At 41.2% G+C, this 19,510-nt stretch overlaps 1 protein-coding gene across 1 annotated transcript in view; it reads right to left on the bottom strand.

The window, feature by feature from the left end:
- Positions 1 to 19,510, bottom strand: part of FRY (FRY microtubule binding protein) — a 261,625-nt gene that overhangs the window by 2,452 nt on the left and 239,663 nt on the right. The window contains exons 57-59 of the mRNA XM_007447941.1: positions 18,900 to 18,998; positions 16,736 to 16,819; positions 2,349 to 2,459 (exon numbers count right to left, since the gene is read on the bottom strand). Of these exons, the coding sequence (XP_007448003.1) occupies positions 2,349 to 2,459; positions 16,736 to 16,819; positions 18,900 to 18,998 (294 nt within the window). The remainder of the gene's footprint in view (positions 1 to 2,348; positions 2,460 to 16,735; positions 16,820 to 18,899; positions 18,999 to 19,510) is intronic.

Raw genomic sequence — 19,510 nt, 5'->3', positions numbered from 1 at the left:
TTGCGGAGCACAGGCTCTGGACGCGCAGGCTCAGCGGCCATGGCTCACGGGCCCAGCCGCTCCGCGGCATGTGGGATCTTCCTGGACTGGGGCACGAACCCGTGTCCCCTGCATCGGCAGGTGGACTCTCAACCACTGCACCACCAGGGAAGCCCTAGGTAAGTTTTAAATTATGGTGTGTGTAAAGTATTTAAAACTTACCTAGATTTAAAATAATTAAGGAAAAATTCACTTTAAATTTATTAGATTTAAAATAATTATATACACACACACAGTATGAAACATGTAATTTACTACTCTTAAGTGAAACGTGAATTAATGGAAAATGACATGTGAATTGCATGTGCATTGTTCTCTATTTTTGGAGCAAAGAATGGACTCTGAGGGTTCTGTTCCTACTTTCCAGAAGAGTAAAGCTTATCTTGACAATGGGGCAAATCCCAGTCATCAACTGTCTTTTCTTTTATCTGATAATTTGTGATTCTGTGGAGGAAAACTCGTTTGTGAAGAGCTCTTCATAAACAAAGATGTCTGACTCCTGTCTCCCTTGAAATTGGGATCTGTGAAAGGACAGTTGACCCTTGAACAACTCGGGGTTAGAGGCACGGTCTAACTTCTGGTTCCACCCCGCCCCTAGAACTTAACTACTAACAGCCCCCTGTTGACTGGAAGCCTTACTGATAACACACAGTCCATTAATACATATTTTGTATGTTATATGTATGTCTACATATATTTTATGTAGTCACGACATATCTATTTCTAGGTATGTTTGCGAGATTTTTCAAATTTCCAATATGTTTATTGAAAAAATCCACATATGTAAGTGGACTCACAGTTCAAACTCATGTTGTTCAAGGGCGAACTGTATATTCAAAAACTATAGTCACTTTTCCTTTTTTCCACACTGAGTAATAATTATGGTTAAATGGCTGTCATTCTGTCTCCTCCTCCCCTACCCCCAACTCAGACATGAGGTTTCTGGGCTCCATCCTCACTCTGCTGCTTGCAATGGGATTGTTTCATGGACTCATGACTGTTCCCTGACAGCACATCTGCACCTTTAGCAGCAGACCCTTGTATTTAACTACATGCAAGATGGGATCTAGCAGGCAGAGTCACTGACGAGCAGGCAGGAGCTGTGGATGTACAATTGTGTCAGGCCTCCTCTGACATCCCTGTCTTAGCTGTGGCACTGTGGTTACGTAGTTCATCTGAGAGGGGACCTGAGCATCATCCCCCACTCCTCCCCCCACAGCCCTATCAGTTTCAGTGACCTTTTGTCCTAAAATATCTCCCACATTTCCTCCCTCTCCTTACCTAGCACTTCTGTCCTAGTTCAAACTCTCACCTCTTATCTGAGCTATTTCAGCGGCCTCATAACTGACTGCTCTGTCTGTCTCCAGTCTAGTTGTCACCAAATCCACCCTCCACATCCCTGCCGTGAAGATCTAACTAAAATACTCACAGGTGCAGCGTCTTGCGTGATCTCACCTTACTTATCTCTTCTGCCTTAGTCCATCGTTCCTTTTGGTTTGCATTTTGTAGTCTAGCAATCCTCAATTGCCTGTACTTGTAGTTCCTATCTCTTTCTCACTACCATGTTTATGCCCACACTGTTGTTTCTTACTGGAACATTCCTCCTTACCCCCCACTTCATCTCTCTAATTCTAACTCATCCTTTAAGAATCAGGTGTGATCTCCTCCAGAAAGTTTCCTCTTTCAACCTCCTTGTCTCCAGCTGAACTAGGCACTCACCCTCTGAGCTTCCACAATATCCAGTGTGCACCACCATTATTTCATCTACTACACTGCAGTAGTATTTTTTCAAGTCTAGGAAAAATCTGGCTCACTCAGAAGCTGTATGCTCAAGTTACTTTACCTTTCACATTAAAAACATTAATGCATCCGGATGCTAAGCAGAGCAGGGAAGCTGAAGAGAATCAAACATCATGTAGTTATCTCCTTCTTACCTCAATGTAGGATCAAGTATGAACAGCTAGAGGTAAGAAAAACCGGAGCACAAGGAACTTTTTCAAATAAGGATCCCCAGACACAGGGCTAGGGGGAGGCAAGGAGGCCCTCGGCACAGCATTCAGGGAGGGGCTTACCCTCAAGGTCGTCCTTGTATTTTGTGTCCAGGTATGTCACTTGCCTCACCCTAGTCCTGGCACTGCCACGTGAGCATGGAAATAAATATAAGACACTGGTATTTAAGACTTGTGCTTGAGTGAAAGGATTATGTGGGAATAAAATCACTTGGACATTTATAAACTGGCAGGAGGGAGAACAAAAGGAAAGCAGTGATACTCATGGCAGGACCTGGGGTCGGGAGTAGGCAGGCTCACCTCTGGCATGGAGCTGACTTCGTGCACCTGGCCGATGAGCTTACAGTACGACTGAAAAAGCAGCAGCAGCTGGAAGTGTAGCTTATACAACCTCTGACACAGTTCCAGTTGCTAAAGAGAGAATTTGCATGGGAAGAAAGAGTTATTAAGGATCATTCTTGTATAGTAAGTGAAATCTTAGTGGAGACTAATGCATCTTTTTTTTCTTTTTAAAATCAAGGAACCATAACTAGCTGTTACCATTCTAAATAAAACAGAACAATAAATCCAATCAATGACTATCAGTGAGAAATTCACTGTGTAATATAGAATAAAACAGCTCCTGGAGGATGACTAATGAGAAAGAAGTAGTAGCTAGCTATAAAGGGACTTAGTGAACTGCCAAATTTCCATTATATTTGCCAATTAAATTACAGGTTTAATATCTACAAATTATAGCTGTAGTTGTCTTAATTTTTATAAGCTATACATCTTTGAACACAATCTGTTTTTATTAAAGGTATATTTGAAAGGCACAGCATTAAGTGGTTCTAGGTGTTAAATTTATAAATTCAGCAGACACTTGGGAGATTATTCCTTGTGACAACTCTGGCTGCCATTTAGGGTGTAGGCACTCATCCTAAAGTCTGTGTAAACACAAGAGTCACGTGACTAAGGTGCTGCATCAGGTTTAATGATGATGCTTCTACTCAGTGCTCAACAAATTTGTTGAATTAAAGAGATATGAAAAGGGCCCAAAATGCTTACAAAAAGGAGAAATCATGAAAGCATGCAAAACTTTTTGTGGAAAGAATGTTAAAAAATATGCATACAAAATGGCCCTGGAGCTCTACAGACACCTCTGGAATTGAAAATGTTTTCATTATACAGCTTACATGTACTGTAAGGGAAGAATAAACCATGAGTAATTCCAACACCAATGATCATAGTACTCTTTGAGCTGTATCTGCTCAATGGCCTCTAAACTTTGCCTGTTTTATCCCAAGAAGGGTTAGCTCCTAGGTAGCAGATGGGATTCTGCTAGAGGAAAAGGACAGCCTTCACTAGATAGAATTCAATGGCTCAGCAGTCACCACTGAAAGTGGGTGAGATATGTGGCTTAAACCAAACACTTCACTGTTCAGTTTTCAAATGTGGTCAAGTAAGGATAAATAGGGCCTTTCTTTCACTAATGGACTATAAAGGACTCAGTAAGAATTGAGAGCCACTGAAGTGACTTAAAATTGTTCCCCCCAAATCAGTTTAAGGAGAGAAATGACAAGAATTTAAATTTAGGTTTTTAGGAAGCATATTCCATTAATAGTATTATTAACATACTCTTGACCCTAATTCATGCTAAGACCATGCTGGATAGAGTTTTCTTTCTCCTCTCTCCCTGGCCCTTAGGGGAAAAAAACAATTCTACTTAGACTTATTTGATCTCTCAATGCTGGTAACCAGCCTAAGTTTAAAGAAGTAGCTACACTCATTTGCTAACCCAAACTAGATGTTTGGTTGTTTTAGTAACACATTTTATGATAATTTAAACTTGCCTTTGTGGAAACCTTTTCAAAATCTGGTATAAAAGACAACTGCCAGAGACTCTCAGACAAAAAAAGTATTGTTTAAAAACAAAATGTTACCTTTCACAATTTAGGGTGAAACCTAGCTATGAAAACTCTGACTTTTCTAAGTGTCAGATAATGGTAGTTATTTCTAAAAATATTCTAGTGATAACATGAGAGTTCATAGCAACATAGGTTTCTACTTTGGGAGGAAAGCAGCCCAGAATGCTAATAAACTACATGTCTCAGTCTACCAAATAAAAGAAAAAGAAACAAAAAAGGGAAAACATGCTAAGAGCTATAACAGTAACAGTGAAAATAAGATTGTTATGGGTCCATGCCTAAATGGACAAAGAGTAGGAAAGAAAGTTAACTTACTGCAAGAGATTCCATTTGCTACACAGCAAGCATGGCACAGGAAACAAAGGAAAGGAAAGGAAAGAAAGTACAGGGTCAGTGTAATGCATGCAACAGAAAGCACGGCCCTCTTCTAAGAGCAGAACCGTCAGCCATCAGCCATATTAGCATCGCTTGCCCCAACGTGATAAATGGTTGCAAATGTTGTACCCATTCAACATGCACAGCAGTCCAGTTAAAAACAAGCTCTAATGGGAAACATGTCATTGAAAAAGCATAATTTGTGATCTTTTAGATTCTCTGATTAGTTAATTTAGACTGTCAGTCTTGGAGACCATAAGTGAAAACTTATATTGCTTGAAGATTTTAGTGTTTAAATGTGAATAGTAACATAGTAAACATAGTAAAACTGTGAGGAGACCAACTGATTAATCTGAAAGAACTACAGCCCCAAACAAATTACACTATTGCTAAGTTAAGGCAGAGTCTTTAATATGTTTGGCTTCATATCTACTACGCTATGACTATCCAATTAGCATAGAATATAATTAACAATCTAAGTGGCATTTTCTTTAGAGTCAGATTGCCTTCCACGTTGAAAATATTTTACAAGACTGCTAGATATTGTTATTTCAAAGGACTGACCATTGTCTTTATACTCCCAAACAAGTGTGAGATATAACAAGTTATCTTGCATTTTAGTTTTTATAATTTTTTCCCCAGTAGACAATTTCTAAAAGTAATCTAGAACTGATGTTAGTGTAGAATATTATACATTTGTAACTGGGCCATGTTACAGATTACACAACCCGAGGTATTTACTATTTTCAAGAAAACTTTTAACTGTGCTAGAAGTTTTTATAACCAAACCTTATGTACTGAAAGACAGTGTCACACAAGAAAGGAGTACAGGGCCAGAATTTTAAGTCTACATATACAGAGTTGCCACTGTTAAGACTTTTTAGAAAACGTCAAATCTGACTGAAACATTTAGTATGCACCTTAGTACATAACTGCTTCTACCATGAAATTTACTTTTCAGAAGCATGGAATGAAGCAAGTGCTGAGTAAATTACATGGTCTTATTTGAAGAAAATGGCTATCTTTTTAACTGTTTTCCAAAAGAATGTTGTAATCCCAGGTCATCAAGTCAGTTAAAGAAAAATCTTCTCTGTTCAGTGAAGGCAAATGAGGCTTTTTGACTTCAGCCTGGTACCGAGGAATTTCACTGTCAACAAATTCCTCCCGCTCCATGCTCAGGGCACACACTTGTGTTTCTTGGGAGACGGACAGCTTGATGAACACTAGTTCTCAGTGTTCTTCTTACACTCTCCTTTCTAGGTAGGCTAGTCCAAGCTGGATTGATATTTATTACCCCAGAATCTTTTCCTAGGCCACAGGCTTGGATGTATTTTGCATTTAGAGTTCCAAAAAGATAGTGAAAAAAGCCTTTCAAGGAAATGTTAAAACTACCCCCCCCCAAATATTTTCCGATATCCAGGTTTTAAAAATAATCCCTTTAGAAGTCTTTATAGATATATCTATGTTTTGGTGATTCAAGATTCTTTTGAAAATGTGGGAATCTGTTTTATTTGGTCACAAGGATTTTCTTCAAGCCCGGTTCCTGTACTCCTGATATGACTTGATTTATATATAAATTGGATTTAGAGGTATGTTTTCTCAAAATGAGAAAAAAAATGTCAAGAAGTCAAGATGTTAAGAATTGATCATAGACAAGGTAGCTTAAAAGCCTAGAATCATCTAGTTCTTATTCATTAACAGTATCATAGGAGGAGCTTCAAGATGGTGGAAGAGTAAGACGCGGAGATCACCTTCCTCCCCACAGATACACCAGAAATACATCTACACGTGGAACAACTCCTACAGAACACCTACTGAATGCTGGCAGAAGACCTCAGACCTCCCAAAAGGCAAGAAAGTCCTCACGTACCTGGGTAGGGCAAAAGAAAAAAGAAAAAACAGAGACAAAAGAATAGGGATGGGACCTGCACCAGTGGGAGGGAGCTGTGAAGGAGGAAAGGTTTCCACACACTAGGAGCCCCTTCGCGGGTGGAGACTGCGGGAGGCAGAGCGGGGAGCTTCGGAGCTGCGGAGGAGAGCACAGCGACAGGGGTGCGGAGGGCAAAGCGGGGAGATTCCCGCACAGAGGATCGGGGCGGACCGGCGCTCACCAGCCGGAGAGGCTTGTCTGCTCACCCGCCGGGGTGGGCGGGGGCTGGGAGCTGAGGCTCGGGCTTCGGAGGTCAGATCCCAGGGAGAGGACTGGGGATGGCGGCGTGAACACAGCCTGAAGGGGGCTAGTGCGCCACGGCTAGCCGGGAGGGAGTCCGGGAAAAGTCTGGAACTGCCTAAGAGGCAAGAGACCATTGTTTCTGGTGCCTGAGGAGAGGGGATTCAGAGCGCTGCTTAAAGGAGCTCCAGAGATGGGCACGAGCCGCGGCTATCAGCGTGGACCCCAGAGACGGGCATGAGACGCTAAGGCTGCTGCTGCCGCCACCAAGAAGCCTGTGTGTGAGCACAGGTCACTCTACACACCTCCCTTCCGGGGAGCCGGTGCAGCCCACCACTGCCAGGGTCCTGGGATCCAGGGACAACTCCCCTGGGAGAACGCACGGCACGCCTCAGGCTGGTGCAGCGTCACACTGGCCTCTGCCGCCGCAGGGTCGCCCCGCATCCGTACCCCTCCCTCCCCCCGGCCTCAGTGAGCCAGAGCCCCCAAATCAGCGGCTCCTTTAACCCCGTCCTGAGAGAAGAACAGACGCCCTCAGGTGACCTACATGCAGAGGCAGGGCCAAATGCAAAGCTGAACCCCAGGAGCTGTGCGAACAAAGAAGAGAAAGGGAAATCTCTCCCAGCAGCCTCAGGAGCAGTGGATTAAATCTCCACAATCAACTTGATGTAGCCTGCATCTGTGGAATACCTGAATACACAAAGAATCAACCCAAATTGAGGAGGTGGACTTTGGGAGCAACGATATAAATATATTTTTTACCTTTTCCTCTTCTCATGAGTGTGTATGTGTATGCTTCTGTGTGTGATTTTGTCTGTATAGCTTTGCTTTTACCATTTGTCCTAGGGTTCTGCCTGTCCATTTTATTTATTACTGAAAAAAACTTTTTTCTTAATAACTATTATTTTAATAACTTTATTTTATTTTACCTTCTTTCTTTTTCTCCCTTTTTATTCTGAGCCGTGTGGATGACAGGCTCTTGGTGCTCCAGACAGGTGTCAGGGCTGTGCCACTGAGTGTGAGAGCCAAGTTCCGGACACTGGTCCACAAGAGACCTCCCAGCTCCACTTAATATCAAACGGCAAAAATCTCCCAGAGATCTCAACGCCCAGCAAGCTACAGTGCTGGACACCCTATGCCAAACAACTAGCAAGACGGGAAAACAACCCCACCCATTAGCAGAGAGGCTGCCTAAAATCATAATAAGGCCACAGACACCGCAAAACACACCACCAGACGTGGACCTGCCCACCAGAAAGACAAGATCCAGCCTCATCCACCAGAACACAGGCACTAGTCCCCTCCACCAGGAAGCCTACACAACCCACTGAACCAACCTTGGCCACTGGGGACAGACATCAAAAACAACGGGAACTACGAACCTGCAGCCTGCAAAAAGGAGACCCTAAATACAGTAAGTAAGTTAAGCAAAATGCGAAGAGAGAGAAACACACAGCAGATGAAGGAACTAGGCAGAAGCCCACCAGACGTAACAAATGAAGAGGAAATAGGCAGTCTACCTGAAAAAGAATTCACAGTAATGACAGTAAAGATGATCCAAAATCTTGGAAATAGAATGGAGAAAATACAAGAACCGTTTAACAAGGACCTAGAAGACTAAAGAGCAAACAAACAGTGATAAACAACACAATAAATGAAATTAAAAATTCTCTAGAAGGGATCAATAGCAGAATAACTGAGGCAGAAGAACGGATAAGTGACCTGGAAGATAAAATAGTGAAAATAACTACTGCAGAGCAGAGTAAAGGAAAAAGAATGAAAAGAATTGAGGACAGTCTCAGAGACCTCTGGGACAACATTAAATACACCAACATTCGAATTATAGGGGTCCCAGAAGAAGAGAGAAAAAAAAGGGACTGAGAAAATATTTGAAGAGATTATAGTTGACAACTTCCCTAATATGGGAAAGGAAATAGTTACTCAAGTCAAGGGAGCACAGTGAGTCCCATACAGGATAAATCCAAGGAGAAATATGCCAAGACACATATTAATCAAACTATCAAAAATACAAAGAATATTAAAAGCAGCAAGGGGAAAACGACAAAAAACACACAAAGGAATCCCCATAAGGTCAACAGCTGATCTCTCAGCAGAAACTCTGCAAGCCAGAAGGGACTGGCAGGACATATTTAAAGTGATGAAGGAGAAAAACCTACAACCAAGATTACTCTACCCAGCAAGGATGTCATTCAGATTTGATGGAGAAATTAAAACCTTAACAGACAAGCAAAAGCTAAGAGAATTTAGCACCACCAAACCAGCTTTACAACAAATGCTAAAGGAACTTTTCTAGGCAGGAAACACAAGAGAAGGAAAAGACCTACAATACCAAACCCAAAACAATTAGGAAAATGGGAATAGGAACATACATATCGATAATTACCTTAAATGTAAATGGAATAAATGCTCCCACCAAAAGACACAGACTGGCTGAATGGATACAAAAACAAGACCCATCTATATGCTGTCTACAAGAGACCCACTTCAGACCTAGGGACACATACAGACTGAAAGTGAGGGGATGGAAAAAGATATTCCATGCAAATGGAAATCAAAAGAAAGCTGGAGTAGCAATTCTCATATCAGACAAAATAGACTTTAAAATAAGGACTATCAGAAGAGACAAAGAAGGACACTACATAATGAGCAAGGGATCGATCCAAGAAGAAGATATATCAATTGTAAATATTTATGCACCCAGAATAGGAGCACCTCAATACATAAGGCAAATACTAACAGCCATAAAAGGGGAAATCGACAGTAACACAATCATAGTAGGGGACTTTAACACCCCACTTTCACCAATGGACAGATCATCCAAAATGAAAATAAATAAGGAAACACAAGCTTTAAATGATACATTAAACAAGATGGACTTAATTGATATTTATAGGACATTCCATCCAAAAACAACAGAATCCACTTTCTTTTCAAGTGCTCATGGAACATTCTCCAGGATAGATCGTATCTTGGGTCACAAATCAAGCCCTGGTAAATTTAAGAAAATTGAAATCGTATCAGGTATCTTTTCCGACCAGAATGCTATGAGACTAGATACCAATTACAGGAAAAAAATCTGTAAGAAATACAAACACATGGAGGTTAAACAACACACTACTTAATAACCAAGAGATCACTGAAGAAATCAAAGAGGAAATAAAAAAATACCTAAAAACAAATGACAATGAACACACAATGACCCAAAATCTATGGGAGCAGCAAAAGCAGTTCTATGAGGGAAATTTATAGCAATACAATCCTACCTTAAGAAACAAGAAACATCTCAAACAACCTAACCTTACACCTAAAGCAATTAGAGAAAGAAGAACAACAACAAAAAAAACCCCAACGTTAGCAGAAGGAAAGAAATCATAAAGATCAGATCAGAAATAAACGAAAAAGAAATGAACGAAACGATAGCAAAGATCAATAAAACTAAAAGCTGGTTCTTTGAGACGATAAACAAAATTGATAAACCATTAGCCAGACTCCTCAAGAAAAAGAGGGAGAAGACTCAAATCAATAGAATTAGAAATGAAAAAGGAGAAGTAACAACTGACACTGCAGAAATACAAAGGATCATGAGAGATTACTACAAGCAACTCTATGCCAATAAAATGGACAACCTGGAAGAAATGGACAAATTCTTGGAAATGCACAGCCTTCCGAGACTGAACCAGGAAGAAATAGAAAATATGAACAGACCAATCACAAGCACTGAAATTGAAACTGTGATTAAAATTCTTCCAACAAACCAAAGCCCAGGACCAGATGGCTTCACAGGCAAATTCTACCAAATATTTAGAGAAGAGCTAACACCTATCCTTCTCAAACTCTTCCAAAATATAGCGGAGGGAGGAAGACTCCCAAACTCATTCTACGAGGCCACCATCACCCTGATATCAAAACCAGACAAAGATGTCACAAAGAAAGAAAACTACAGGCCAATATCACTGATGAAAATAGATGCAAAAATCCTCAACAAAATACTAGCAAACAGAATCCAACAGCAATTAAAAGGATCATACACTATGATCAAGTGGGGTTTATCCCAGGAAAGCAAGGATTCTTCAATATACGCAGATCAATGTGATACACCATATTAACAAATTGAAGGAGAAAAACCATATGATCAGCTCAATAGATGCAGAGAAAGCTTTCGACAAAAGTCAACACCCACTTATGATACAAACCTTCCAGAAAGTAGGCACAGAGGGAACTTTCCTCAACATGATAAAGGCCATATATGACAAACCCACAGCCAACATCATCCTCAATGGTGAAAAACTGAAAGCATTTCCACTAAGATCAGGAACAAGACAAGGTTGCCCACTCTAACCACTATTATTCATTATTGTTTTGGAAGTTTTAGCCACAGCAATCAGAGAAGAAAAAGAAATAAAATGAATCCAAATCGGAAAAGAAGAAGTAAAGCTGTCACTGTTTGCAGATGAAATGCTACTCTACAAAGAGAATCCTAATGATTTTACCAGAAAACTACTAGAGCTAATCAATGAGTTTGTTAAAGTAGCAGGATACAAAATTAATGCCCAGAAATCTCTTGCATTCCTATACAGTAATGATGAAAAACCTGAAAGTGAAATTAAGAAAACACTCCCACTTACCACTGCAACAAAAAGAAAACATATCTAGGAATAAACCTACCTATGGGGACAAAAGACCTGTATGCAGAAAATTATAAGACACTGATGAAAGAAATTAAAGATGATACAAATAGATGGAGAGATATACCATGTTCTTGGATTGGAAGAATCAACATTGTGCAAATGACTATACTACCCAAAGCAATCTACAGATTCAACGCAATCCCTATCAAACTGCCACTGGCATTTTTCACAGAACTAGAACAAAAAATTTCACAATTTGTTTGGAAACACAAAAGACCCTGACAAGCTAAAGCAATCTTCAGAAGGGAAAACGGAGCTGGAGGAATCAGGCTCCCTGACCTCAGACTACACTGCAAAGCTACAGTAATCAAGACAGTATGGTACTGGCATAAAAAGAGAAATATAGATCAATGGAACAGGATAGAAAGCCCAGAGATAAACCCATGCACATATGGTCGCCTTATCTTTGATAAAGGAGGCAAGAATATACAGTGGAGCAAAGACAGCCTCTTCAATAAGTGGTGCTGGGAAAACTGGACAGCTACATGTAAAAGAATGAAATTAGAACATTCTCTAACACCACACACACACACAAAAAACTCAAAATGGATTAAAGACCTAAATGTAAGGCCAGACACCATCAAACTCTTAGAGGAAATCATAGGCAGAACACTCTATGACATAAGTCACAGCAAGATCCTTTTTGACCCATCTCCTAGAGAAATGGAAATAAAAACAAAAATAAACAAGTGGGACCTAATGAAACTTCAAAGCTTTTGCACAGCAAAGGAAACCATAAACAAGACGAAAAGACAACCCTCAGAATGGGAGAAAATATCTGCAAATGAAGCAACTGACAAAGGATTAATCTCCAAAACATACAAGCAACTCATGCAGCTCAATATCAAAAACACAAACAACCCAATCCAAAAATGGGCAGAAGACCTAAATAGACATTCCTCCAAAGAAGATATACAGATTGGCAACAAACACATGAAAGAATGCTCAACATCATTAATCATTAGAGAAATGCAAATCAAAACTACAATGAGATATCATCTCACATCAGTCAGAATGGCCATGATCAAAAAAATCTACAAACAATAAATGCTGGAGAGGGTGTGGAGAAAAGGGAACCCTCTTACACCATTGGGGGGAATGTAAACTGATACAGCCACTATGGAGAACAGTATGGAGGTTCCTTAAAAAACTAAAAATAGAACTACCATACGACCCAGCAATCCCACTACTGGGCATATACCCTGAGAAAACCATAATTCAAAAAGAGTCATGTACCAAAATGTTCATTGCATCTCTATTTACAATAGCCAGGACATGGAAGCAACCTAAGTGTCCATCAACAGATGAATGGATAAAGAAGATGTGGCACATATATACAACGGAATGTTACTCAGCCATAAACAGGAACGAAACTGAGTTATTTGTAGTGAGGTGGATGGACCTAGAGATTGTCATACAGAGTGTAGTGAGTCAGAAAGAGAAGAACAAATACCGTATGCTAACACATATATATGGAATCTGAAAAAGAAAAAAAAAATGGTCAGAAGAACCTAGGGGCAAGACGTGAATAAAGATGCAGACCTACTAGAGTATGGACTTGAGGATACAGGGAGGGGGAAGGGTAAGCTGGGACAAAGTGAGAGAGTGGCATAGACATATATACGCTACCAAACATAAAATAGATAGCTAGTGGGAGGCAGCCGCATAGCACAGGGAGATCAGCTTGGTGCTTTGTGACAACCTAGAGGGGTGGGAGGGAGGGAGACGCAAGTGGGAAGAGATATGGGGACACACGTATATGTGTTACTGATTCACTTTGTTATAAAGCAGAGGCTGACACACCATTGTAAAGCAATTATACTCTAATAAAGATGTTAAAAAAAAAAAGTAGCATAGCCATTCTTGTTTCTCTGTATTCTGCTCTGAAGCCAGTTCTTTGCTTATGATGTAGCCAGTTAGGTAAAAATCTGAGAAATTTTCGACATGTCAGAAGATAAGTCACAGTATACTATATTAACTATAATTTTCATCATGTTTAATCTCTGAAAGTCACTGGTTTAAACTAAACTGGATAAAATTTAGAAAATCTAGCCAATTGTTGAAGCTTTCCTACTCAGTATTACATAGATGCATGTAATCTCCTAAGCAGGTGGGTACAATATGTACTCACCTGTTGCTAAAATCACTTGGCTCTGGCACATTCATGACTATTGCATTATATTTGTTGAGTAGGTTTTTGGACCTTGGTCATGAATATCTTTCAAAGATTTGAAAGATAAATACCTTTAAGCCTCTAATACAGATTACACACCCTGACATATTTAACTATTTTCAAGAAAACTTTCATTTCAGCAGACATTTCCTTACTCAGTCTAGAGAAGAGATTCCTTATAGCAAAGGACTGATTGACTGTATCCGAAGGATAATGCTTAATGGGTTACAGTCTAGCTGGAGAAACATCTCGTCTTGTTCAACATTTAGGTTTTTGTTCAATTTGTAGAACAGAGGTTGCAGCCTTCTCTCGTTCTTGGTTAGACAGGGATAGGAAATACACAGCTCAGAGGGTTACTGTCCAAGACGACTCTAGGATGGTCTGAATGTAATAAGAAAATGTATTGTGGCTACATGTAAACTCTTGTACTTGAGTCCAAAGAGTCGAATGTTCAATTAGTGCTCAGAAATAGCTGTGAAATTAAGAGTGCTCAACTAAAATCACTTACGGCCAATGAAGTGGCAACCTCTCTAGCTTTCCCAGGGCCAGCCCTGCAGAACCGGGGAGGTGAGCTGTGCTAATCTGCTGTAGGGTCGAGGCCGATGCCATTGCCTGGAGTGCCCAGAGCCGAGATGCTTCACCACGTCCTACATTTCCGTGAACGTAAACGCCCCAGCAGCAGCCGCTCCAGGATGAATTCCGCGGGCGAAAGGAGAGGTCACCGCAAACCACAATTCTTATTTAGAGGTGCTGGCTTTAAGTCGTGAAGAGACCTGTCTCGCTGGGTGTGTGCAGGTGGAGAAGACACTGGTTTAGCAGCGTCTGCCAAGGAGCTGCCCTCACGACAGGCACGACTCACACGCCCGCCTTGTTCTACATCTTATTTGCTGTGCGCCGTGCCTCATTCTAGGAGAACGGGTATTGCAGTCACCAAGTAGCCTAAATTACTGACTAATCACACCTGTCTTAACAAAAGAAGCCTTCCCTCCAAAATACTTCCCATGTATTAGAAGCACTTTTCTCAGGAACACTGTTCTGTTGTTTTGTACACACGCTACAACGACTCCTCCAAGGTCCCCTCCGGGAGTGAGGCCAGCACACGGGCCCTAGCATCTTATATACGCAGAGACTGTTCTCACTGCGGCAAGGAGGAACACTCCTGTTTTTCTTGAAAGGCACAGTTCTATTTAGCTTTCACTTCCCCATTGTGGGGCCTTAGGTGCAAAGGCACATATTTCTATTATAAAGAAAAGAACATCCTGATGACTGGCATCTGGCTCTTGCTGGCAGGGTCGGGAACTCTGTTCACAGCGGACGGTGGAGAGCCGACCAGCCCAAGGTCACTGCTGCCACTTTCGGAAGGCAGGCCTGGTGTTGCTACCTCTTTTTTCTCTTTTTTGAAGAGATGCCAGGAATGCTGTTTTGAGTGTACGTGTGAACAAGTTTAAGTTTAAACTGTTGGGTCCAATTTAAATTGTACAAGCTGAATAAAACATGTCTGAATTGCTTACAGCTTACAGGCTACCAGCGTGTAACCTTTCCTGATTACCTTGATGTCTACAACTTCGTGTTGAGATAGAAGAAAAATCCGAAAATAAATATTCAGCATCCAACAAAGAGCTATATTCTGTTCCACAAACAATTCCACAGCAATTTCTCACTATGTTACCAGTTAAGGATGACTGGAAATCAGCTACTGGCAAGGACCAGACCAGCTGGGGCGGGGCTTGGGGTGGGGACACTTCACATGCCTCTCTGTACTTGGTTACCACCTCTGGCCGACTGACATCTCTAACTGCTCAAGAGTTTGCTAGGTTTAGTAAAGCTAAAGTCCTCGCTTCTCTGAAATAGAATACACACGTGGAGTAAGTTTTGCGTGTTGACTTCGCAATTTATATCCAGACATAGATTCTTCAAGCTAAAGCTCACTTCCTATCTCCCCCTTCCACTTGTCCCCATGCAAAGCGTGCTCACAATAATTGGCAACTTCAAACTATTCCAGAAGATAGAGAATCTGACTTAAAAAAGAGAGCTGGAGTGAATCAATGGAGGGTAAGCAGTGCTCTGAGGTCAAACATTTGTTGGGTTTTGCTTTGGGATGGAAGCCAAGTGACAGCTCTAATCAGAAAAATAATCTCTCTTCCAACTCTGGATCAATATTGAGATGGATTGACACTGTCATTTCTCCTCAAGGCCCACCCTGGAAACGATTTCTCATCCTCTGAAGGATGCACACTCTAACATGCTTTTCTAGGTGTGACAATGTAACCTCTCTGCCTAGACCCATCAGCAGCCCCCTAACTTGTCTTCCCAAATCCATGCTTGCCCACTTCAGTCCATTTCCACAGGAGAGTGGGCGAGCCCCACTCTGATCACACGCACCTGTTACAACTTTTAATTGCCCACCATTGCTGTTATGATAAGCACCCAAAGCCCTGCACAGTCTGGCTTGTGTGGCTTCTTCAGACCCAAACTTTTCTCCCTGTCACTATCTACACGCCCAGCCCCACAGGCTCTCGTCAGTCCTTGGAAAGGGGCAGGTTCCCTCCTGCCTCGGGGCCTTCACACAGGCTCTCCACCCACCCCTCTGCACCCTAGCTCAGAGCCGAGATCTCCACTTAGATGGCACTTTGTGGAGAAGCCATCCCAGAACTGCCCTCCTGGTAGGCCAGGTTCTCTTCTGTATTCTTTCATAGCTTTACTGTCCCTTCCTTTCCTTAATGGCACTTGTCACAGTTTACACGTGTATGACTGTTTGTTAACGTCCATCTCCCTGAACAGATCAGAAGCTCCACCCGGGGCAGAATTCACTGTTGTACCCACCACGGGGGTCACAGGAGTAACTGCAGAATTGAATGATCTTAATCTGTTCTCACTTTTCTGCCCAGTTTCCTTTACCATATGACTACATTTATAAGCCAGCTGGTCTGAGGTGTGTACTTGAAGCAATTCTAAATTAGGAAAAAAAAAGTCTGAGTGATTGCTGAAAGGTCAACAAAGACTTTCTTCATTGAAGGAACTAAGTGGTTCAGTGAAGAATTAATGACATTTGGTTTTATATTCTGAATGAAGAATAGATTTATTAGGAAATGGTTAGTATAGTTAGTGTCCAGCAGAAAGGTTATTTTTATACTTCTACTTTTCCAAAAAGAAGACCGCCCCATCCCAAATCCCATCAACACACTCATGCTTGGCGCCAATGTCATTCTTTCTTACTCTAGAGGTGTCATGTGAATGTATGGGATGACTCATTCTGCCTCTTCCTTTTTCAAGTTCCACACTTCTTGGGTAGATCAACACTAACACACAAAGTCAGAGCACAGAAAAGATAAACTCTAACAGGCTTTTATTACCTTTTCTTCTGAGTCCCCTGGTTGACAGGTAATTACTCCATCTCTTGATCCTCCTGCAAATGTTGCCTTACAGTTTGCAAGCCACTGTTGTCAGAAAGAGATACAGACATAGGTAAATTCAGTGATGTCCTAAGAATGTTTTTACAATCAATTCTGTCAGGAAAAATAGATTAAGCTTCTAATCACAGTAAAATAAAATTTTTATATAACGACTTTTTGAAAACTTTGGTTAAAGATTAATAATTTGAAATTAAAATATCTGCTTAGATGGGTTCAGTGATGGTCATTTAAAAATTTCAACATTTATCATTTCAGTGTTGTGATGTATCACCCTGAAGAATGGTTTCACCAGACCGTTCCAAATTTATGTATAGATTAAATTCACATATGGTTAGAAACCTTTCATACGACTGAGGTTAGGAGACAGGTCCAACACTTCCTCGCAGGCTGGGTCATCCTGGACAATGCACCCTGACTCACGGCACACCTCCTCTGTTATTTTGAGGTGGCTTCTGGGAGGCAGGTCTATTTCACTGTAAGAAAGGCTATTATAGTAATAGCCCAGCTATTTAAAGATTCTGCCAGTCTTAAGTATCTGGAATAGTAACTAGTATAGATGTGAAAGGAACCTTTGGGCAGAAAACAATAAGCACTGAAGAATGGAAACTCACACTTGACATCAAAAGACTGGCTCGTTCGCCAACCAGAATGAAAGGATTACTTTTATTAACTGATGACTGAGAAGCTGGAAATCAATGACAGCGGAAGAGCCACAGAAATAGAAGACAAAGGGAATTGTTGCAGTAGAATGTCAGAACTCTCTTTGACAGGTCATGAGATAACAACAACAAGAAACAAAAACCCAGTAACTTTAGAATGAATATCTTCTATGTATGATGCACTTGTGCTGGGCAGTTTACATATATTATTTCTATTTTAAAGGCAATATCATGTTGTGGTTACGAGCATGGACCTTTGAATCCCACAGACCTGGGTTTCAATACCGCTATGCTACCTCCTAGCTAATGAGAATAATAATAGCAACTCCCAGGGTAGTTGTAAGCATTACATGATTTAAGTTAAGAGATGTAACTCTTATCAGGTTGTTGGATACATAGAAAGGACTCAGGAAATGACAGCTGCTATGACTGTTATAATCGTTATGTTCTTACAACAGTTCTGCAAATTAATTACTATTATCACTGTCTTATAGATGATGAATCTGAGATGAGAGGAGGTAACTTACCCAAGGTCACTAACCCTTAAGTAACTGAGCTGCAATTTGAACTCAAGTCCATCTGACTTAAAAATCCACGCTCTTTTCATAGTGACTGGTATATGATAGGAAGTGCTCCATGGAAATTACACATGGAAGTTGTTGGAAATCAGGGGGTTTGCATGGATGGTTTCTGAATCACTTCTGGTTCTAACATTTTACAATTTACATCTTTGAAGAAAGAAAAAAGTAAAGAGTAGGAGCCGAGGCCAAGAGAAACCACGGAGTCGGAGAAGCAGCTACCGAGAGTGGTTAAAAGGAGAAGAGAGGGCTTCCCTGGTGGCGCAGAGGTTGAGAGTCCGCCTGCCGATGCAGGGGACACAGGTTCGTGCCGCGGTCCGGGAAGATCCCACATGCCGCGGAGCGGCTGGGCCCGTGAGCCATGGCCGCTGAGCCTGCGTGTCTGGAGCCCGTTGCTCCGCAACGGGAGAGGCCACAGCAGCTAGAGGCCCGCGTCACGCAAAAAAAAAAAAAAAAAAAAAAAAAAAAAAAGGAGAGGAGAAATGAGATCCGTCTCAACCAGTTTTGGGTGAGGCGAACACTGGAAGGAAGTAATTAATTTCTGAGAAAAGAAAAGTTATAATGTTGATAAACTGACATATTAAGCAGATACCCACTTTCCCCAGTTTCTTGGTAGGGAAATTATAGGGCTAAAATTGAAAGCTGAAAAATTTCTCTTTTGTAGGTATAATTTTTATATAATCCATAGTGCTGACAGTTCTGCCACCATTAAGTTGGAACTGTAGCCCTTCACAGAAGAATAGACGAAATCTGTCTTCTCCCAAAAGAGCCTCTCTTGGGTAAATCACATCGCCTCCCAAGAGCTCACAGTGGTTGGGTTCATTTGGTTTTAACTAAATGTATATGCACAGAAACATAAAAGCTTACTGAGAGGGTGGCCTCTTTTCTGTTGTTGTAGGTATCCAAATATTCTTGCAGTTCCAAAACACTGAACTTGAGCTTGTCCAGAAGTCCACAAGAAAGGAGCTAAAGAGAGGAAAATAATTTGTATTAAAACAACTTCCAGAGAGACACCTAGACAAAGGCATGGCTATGCAGAGAGAAAAGAGAAGTATATTTAGATGTAAAGTGTGGGGCAGGGGGGTTGGTAGCATCCATTTTAATAAGCTGTGCAGTTTGTAATTTAGCTCCACTATCAGCGGCAATTGCATTGGATACTGCTAATCAAAATCTCCTGTGAAAATATCCATCTTCCCCATATCAGTATAGACGGACGAATCTTACCAAGTATTCCACAGAAGCCCACATTAAGATACAGCATCCATTTTATGCATGGACTCTAGTGTCTTCATCCAGTAATACTCCAAGCAATGTGAAGACAGACCGCCAAATAGGTTTTCAAACTGATTTTGTATTTAATCTGTACTTTAAATCATTAGTATTATATTTATACAGTCACGGTTCAGCAGTCAGCCAGGGACTGTTTTAATCATCCTTTAAACCAGTGGTCCCCAACCTTTTAGGCACCAGGGACCGGT

The sequence above is a fragment of the Lipotes vexillifer genome, unplaced genomic scaffold (genome assembly GCF_000442215.2).
Source record: "Lipotes vexillifer unplaced genomic scaffold, Lipotes_vexillifer_v1.1 scaffold760, whole genome shotgun sequence".
Taxonomy (NCBI): domain Eukaryota; kingdom Metazoa; phylum Chordata; class Mammalia; order Artiodactyla; family Lipotidae; genus Lipotes; species Lipotes vexillifer.
This window is presented reverse-complemented; position numbering and strand designations above follow the sequence as displayed.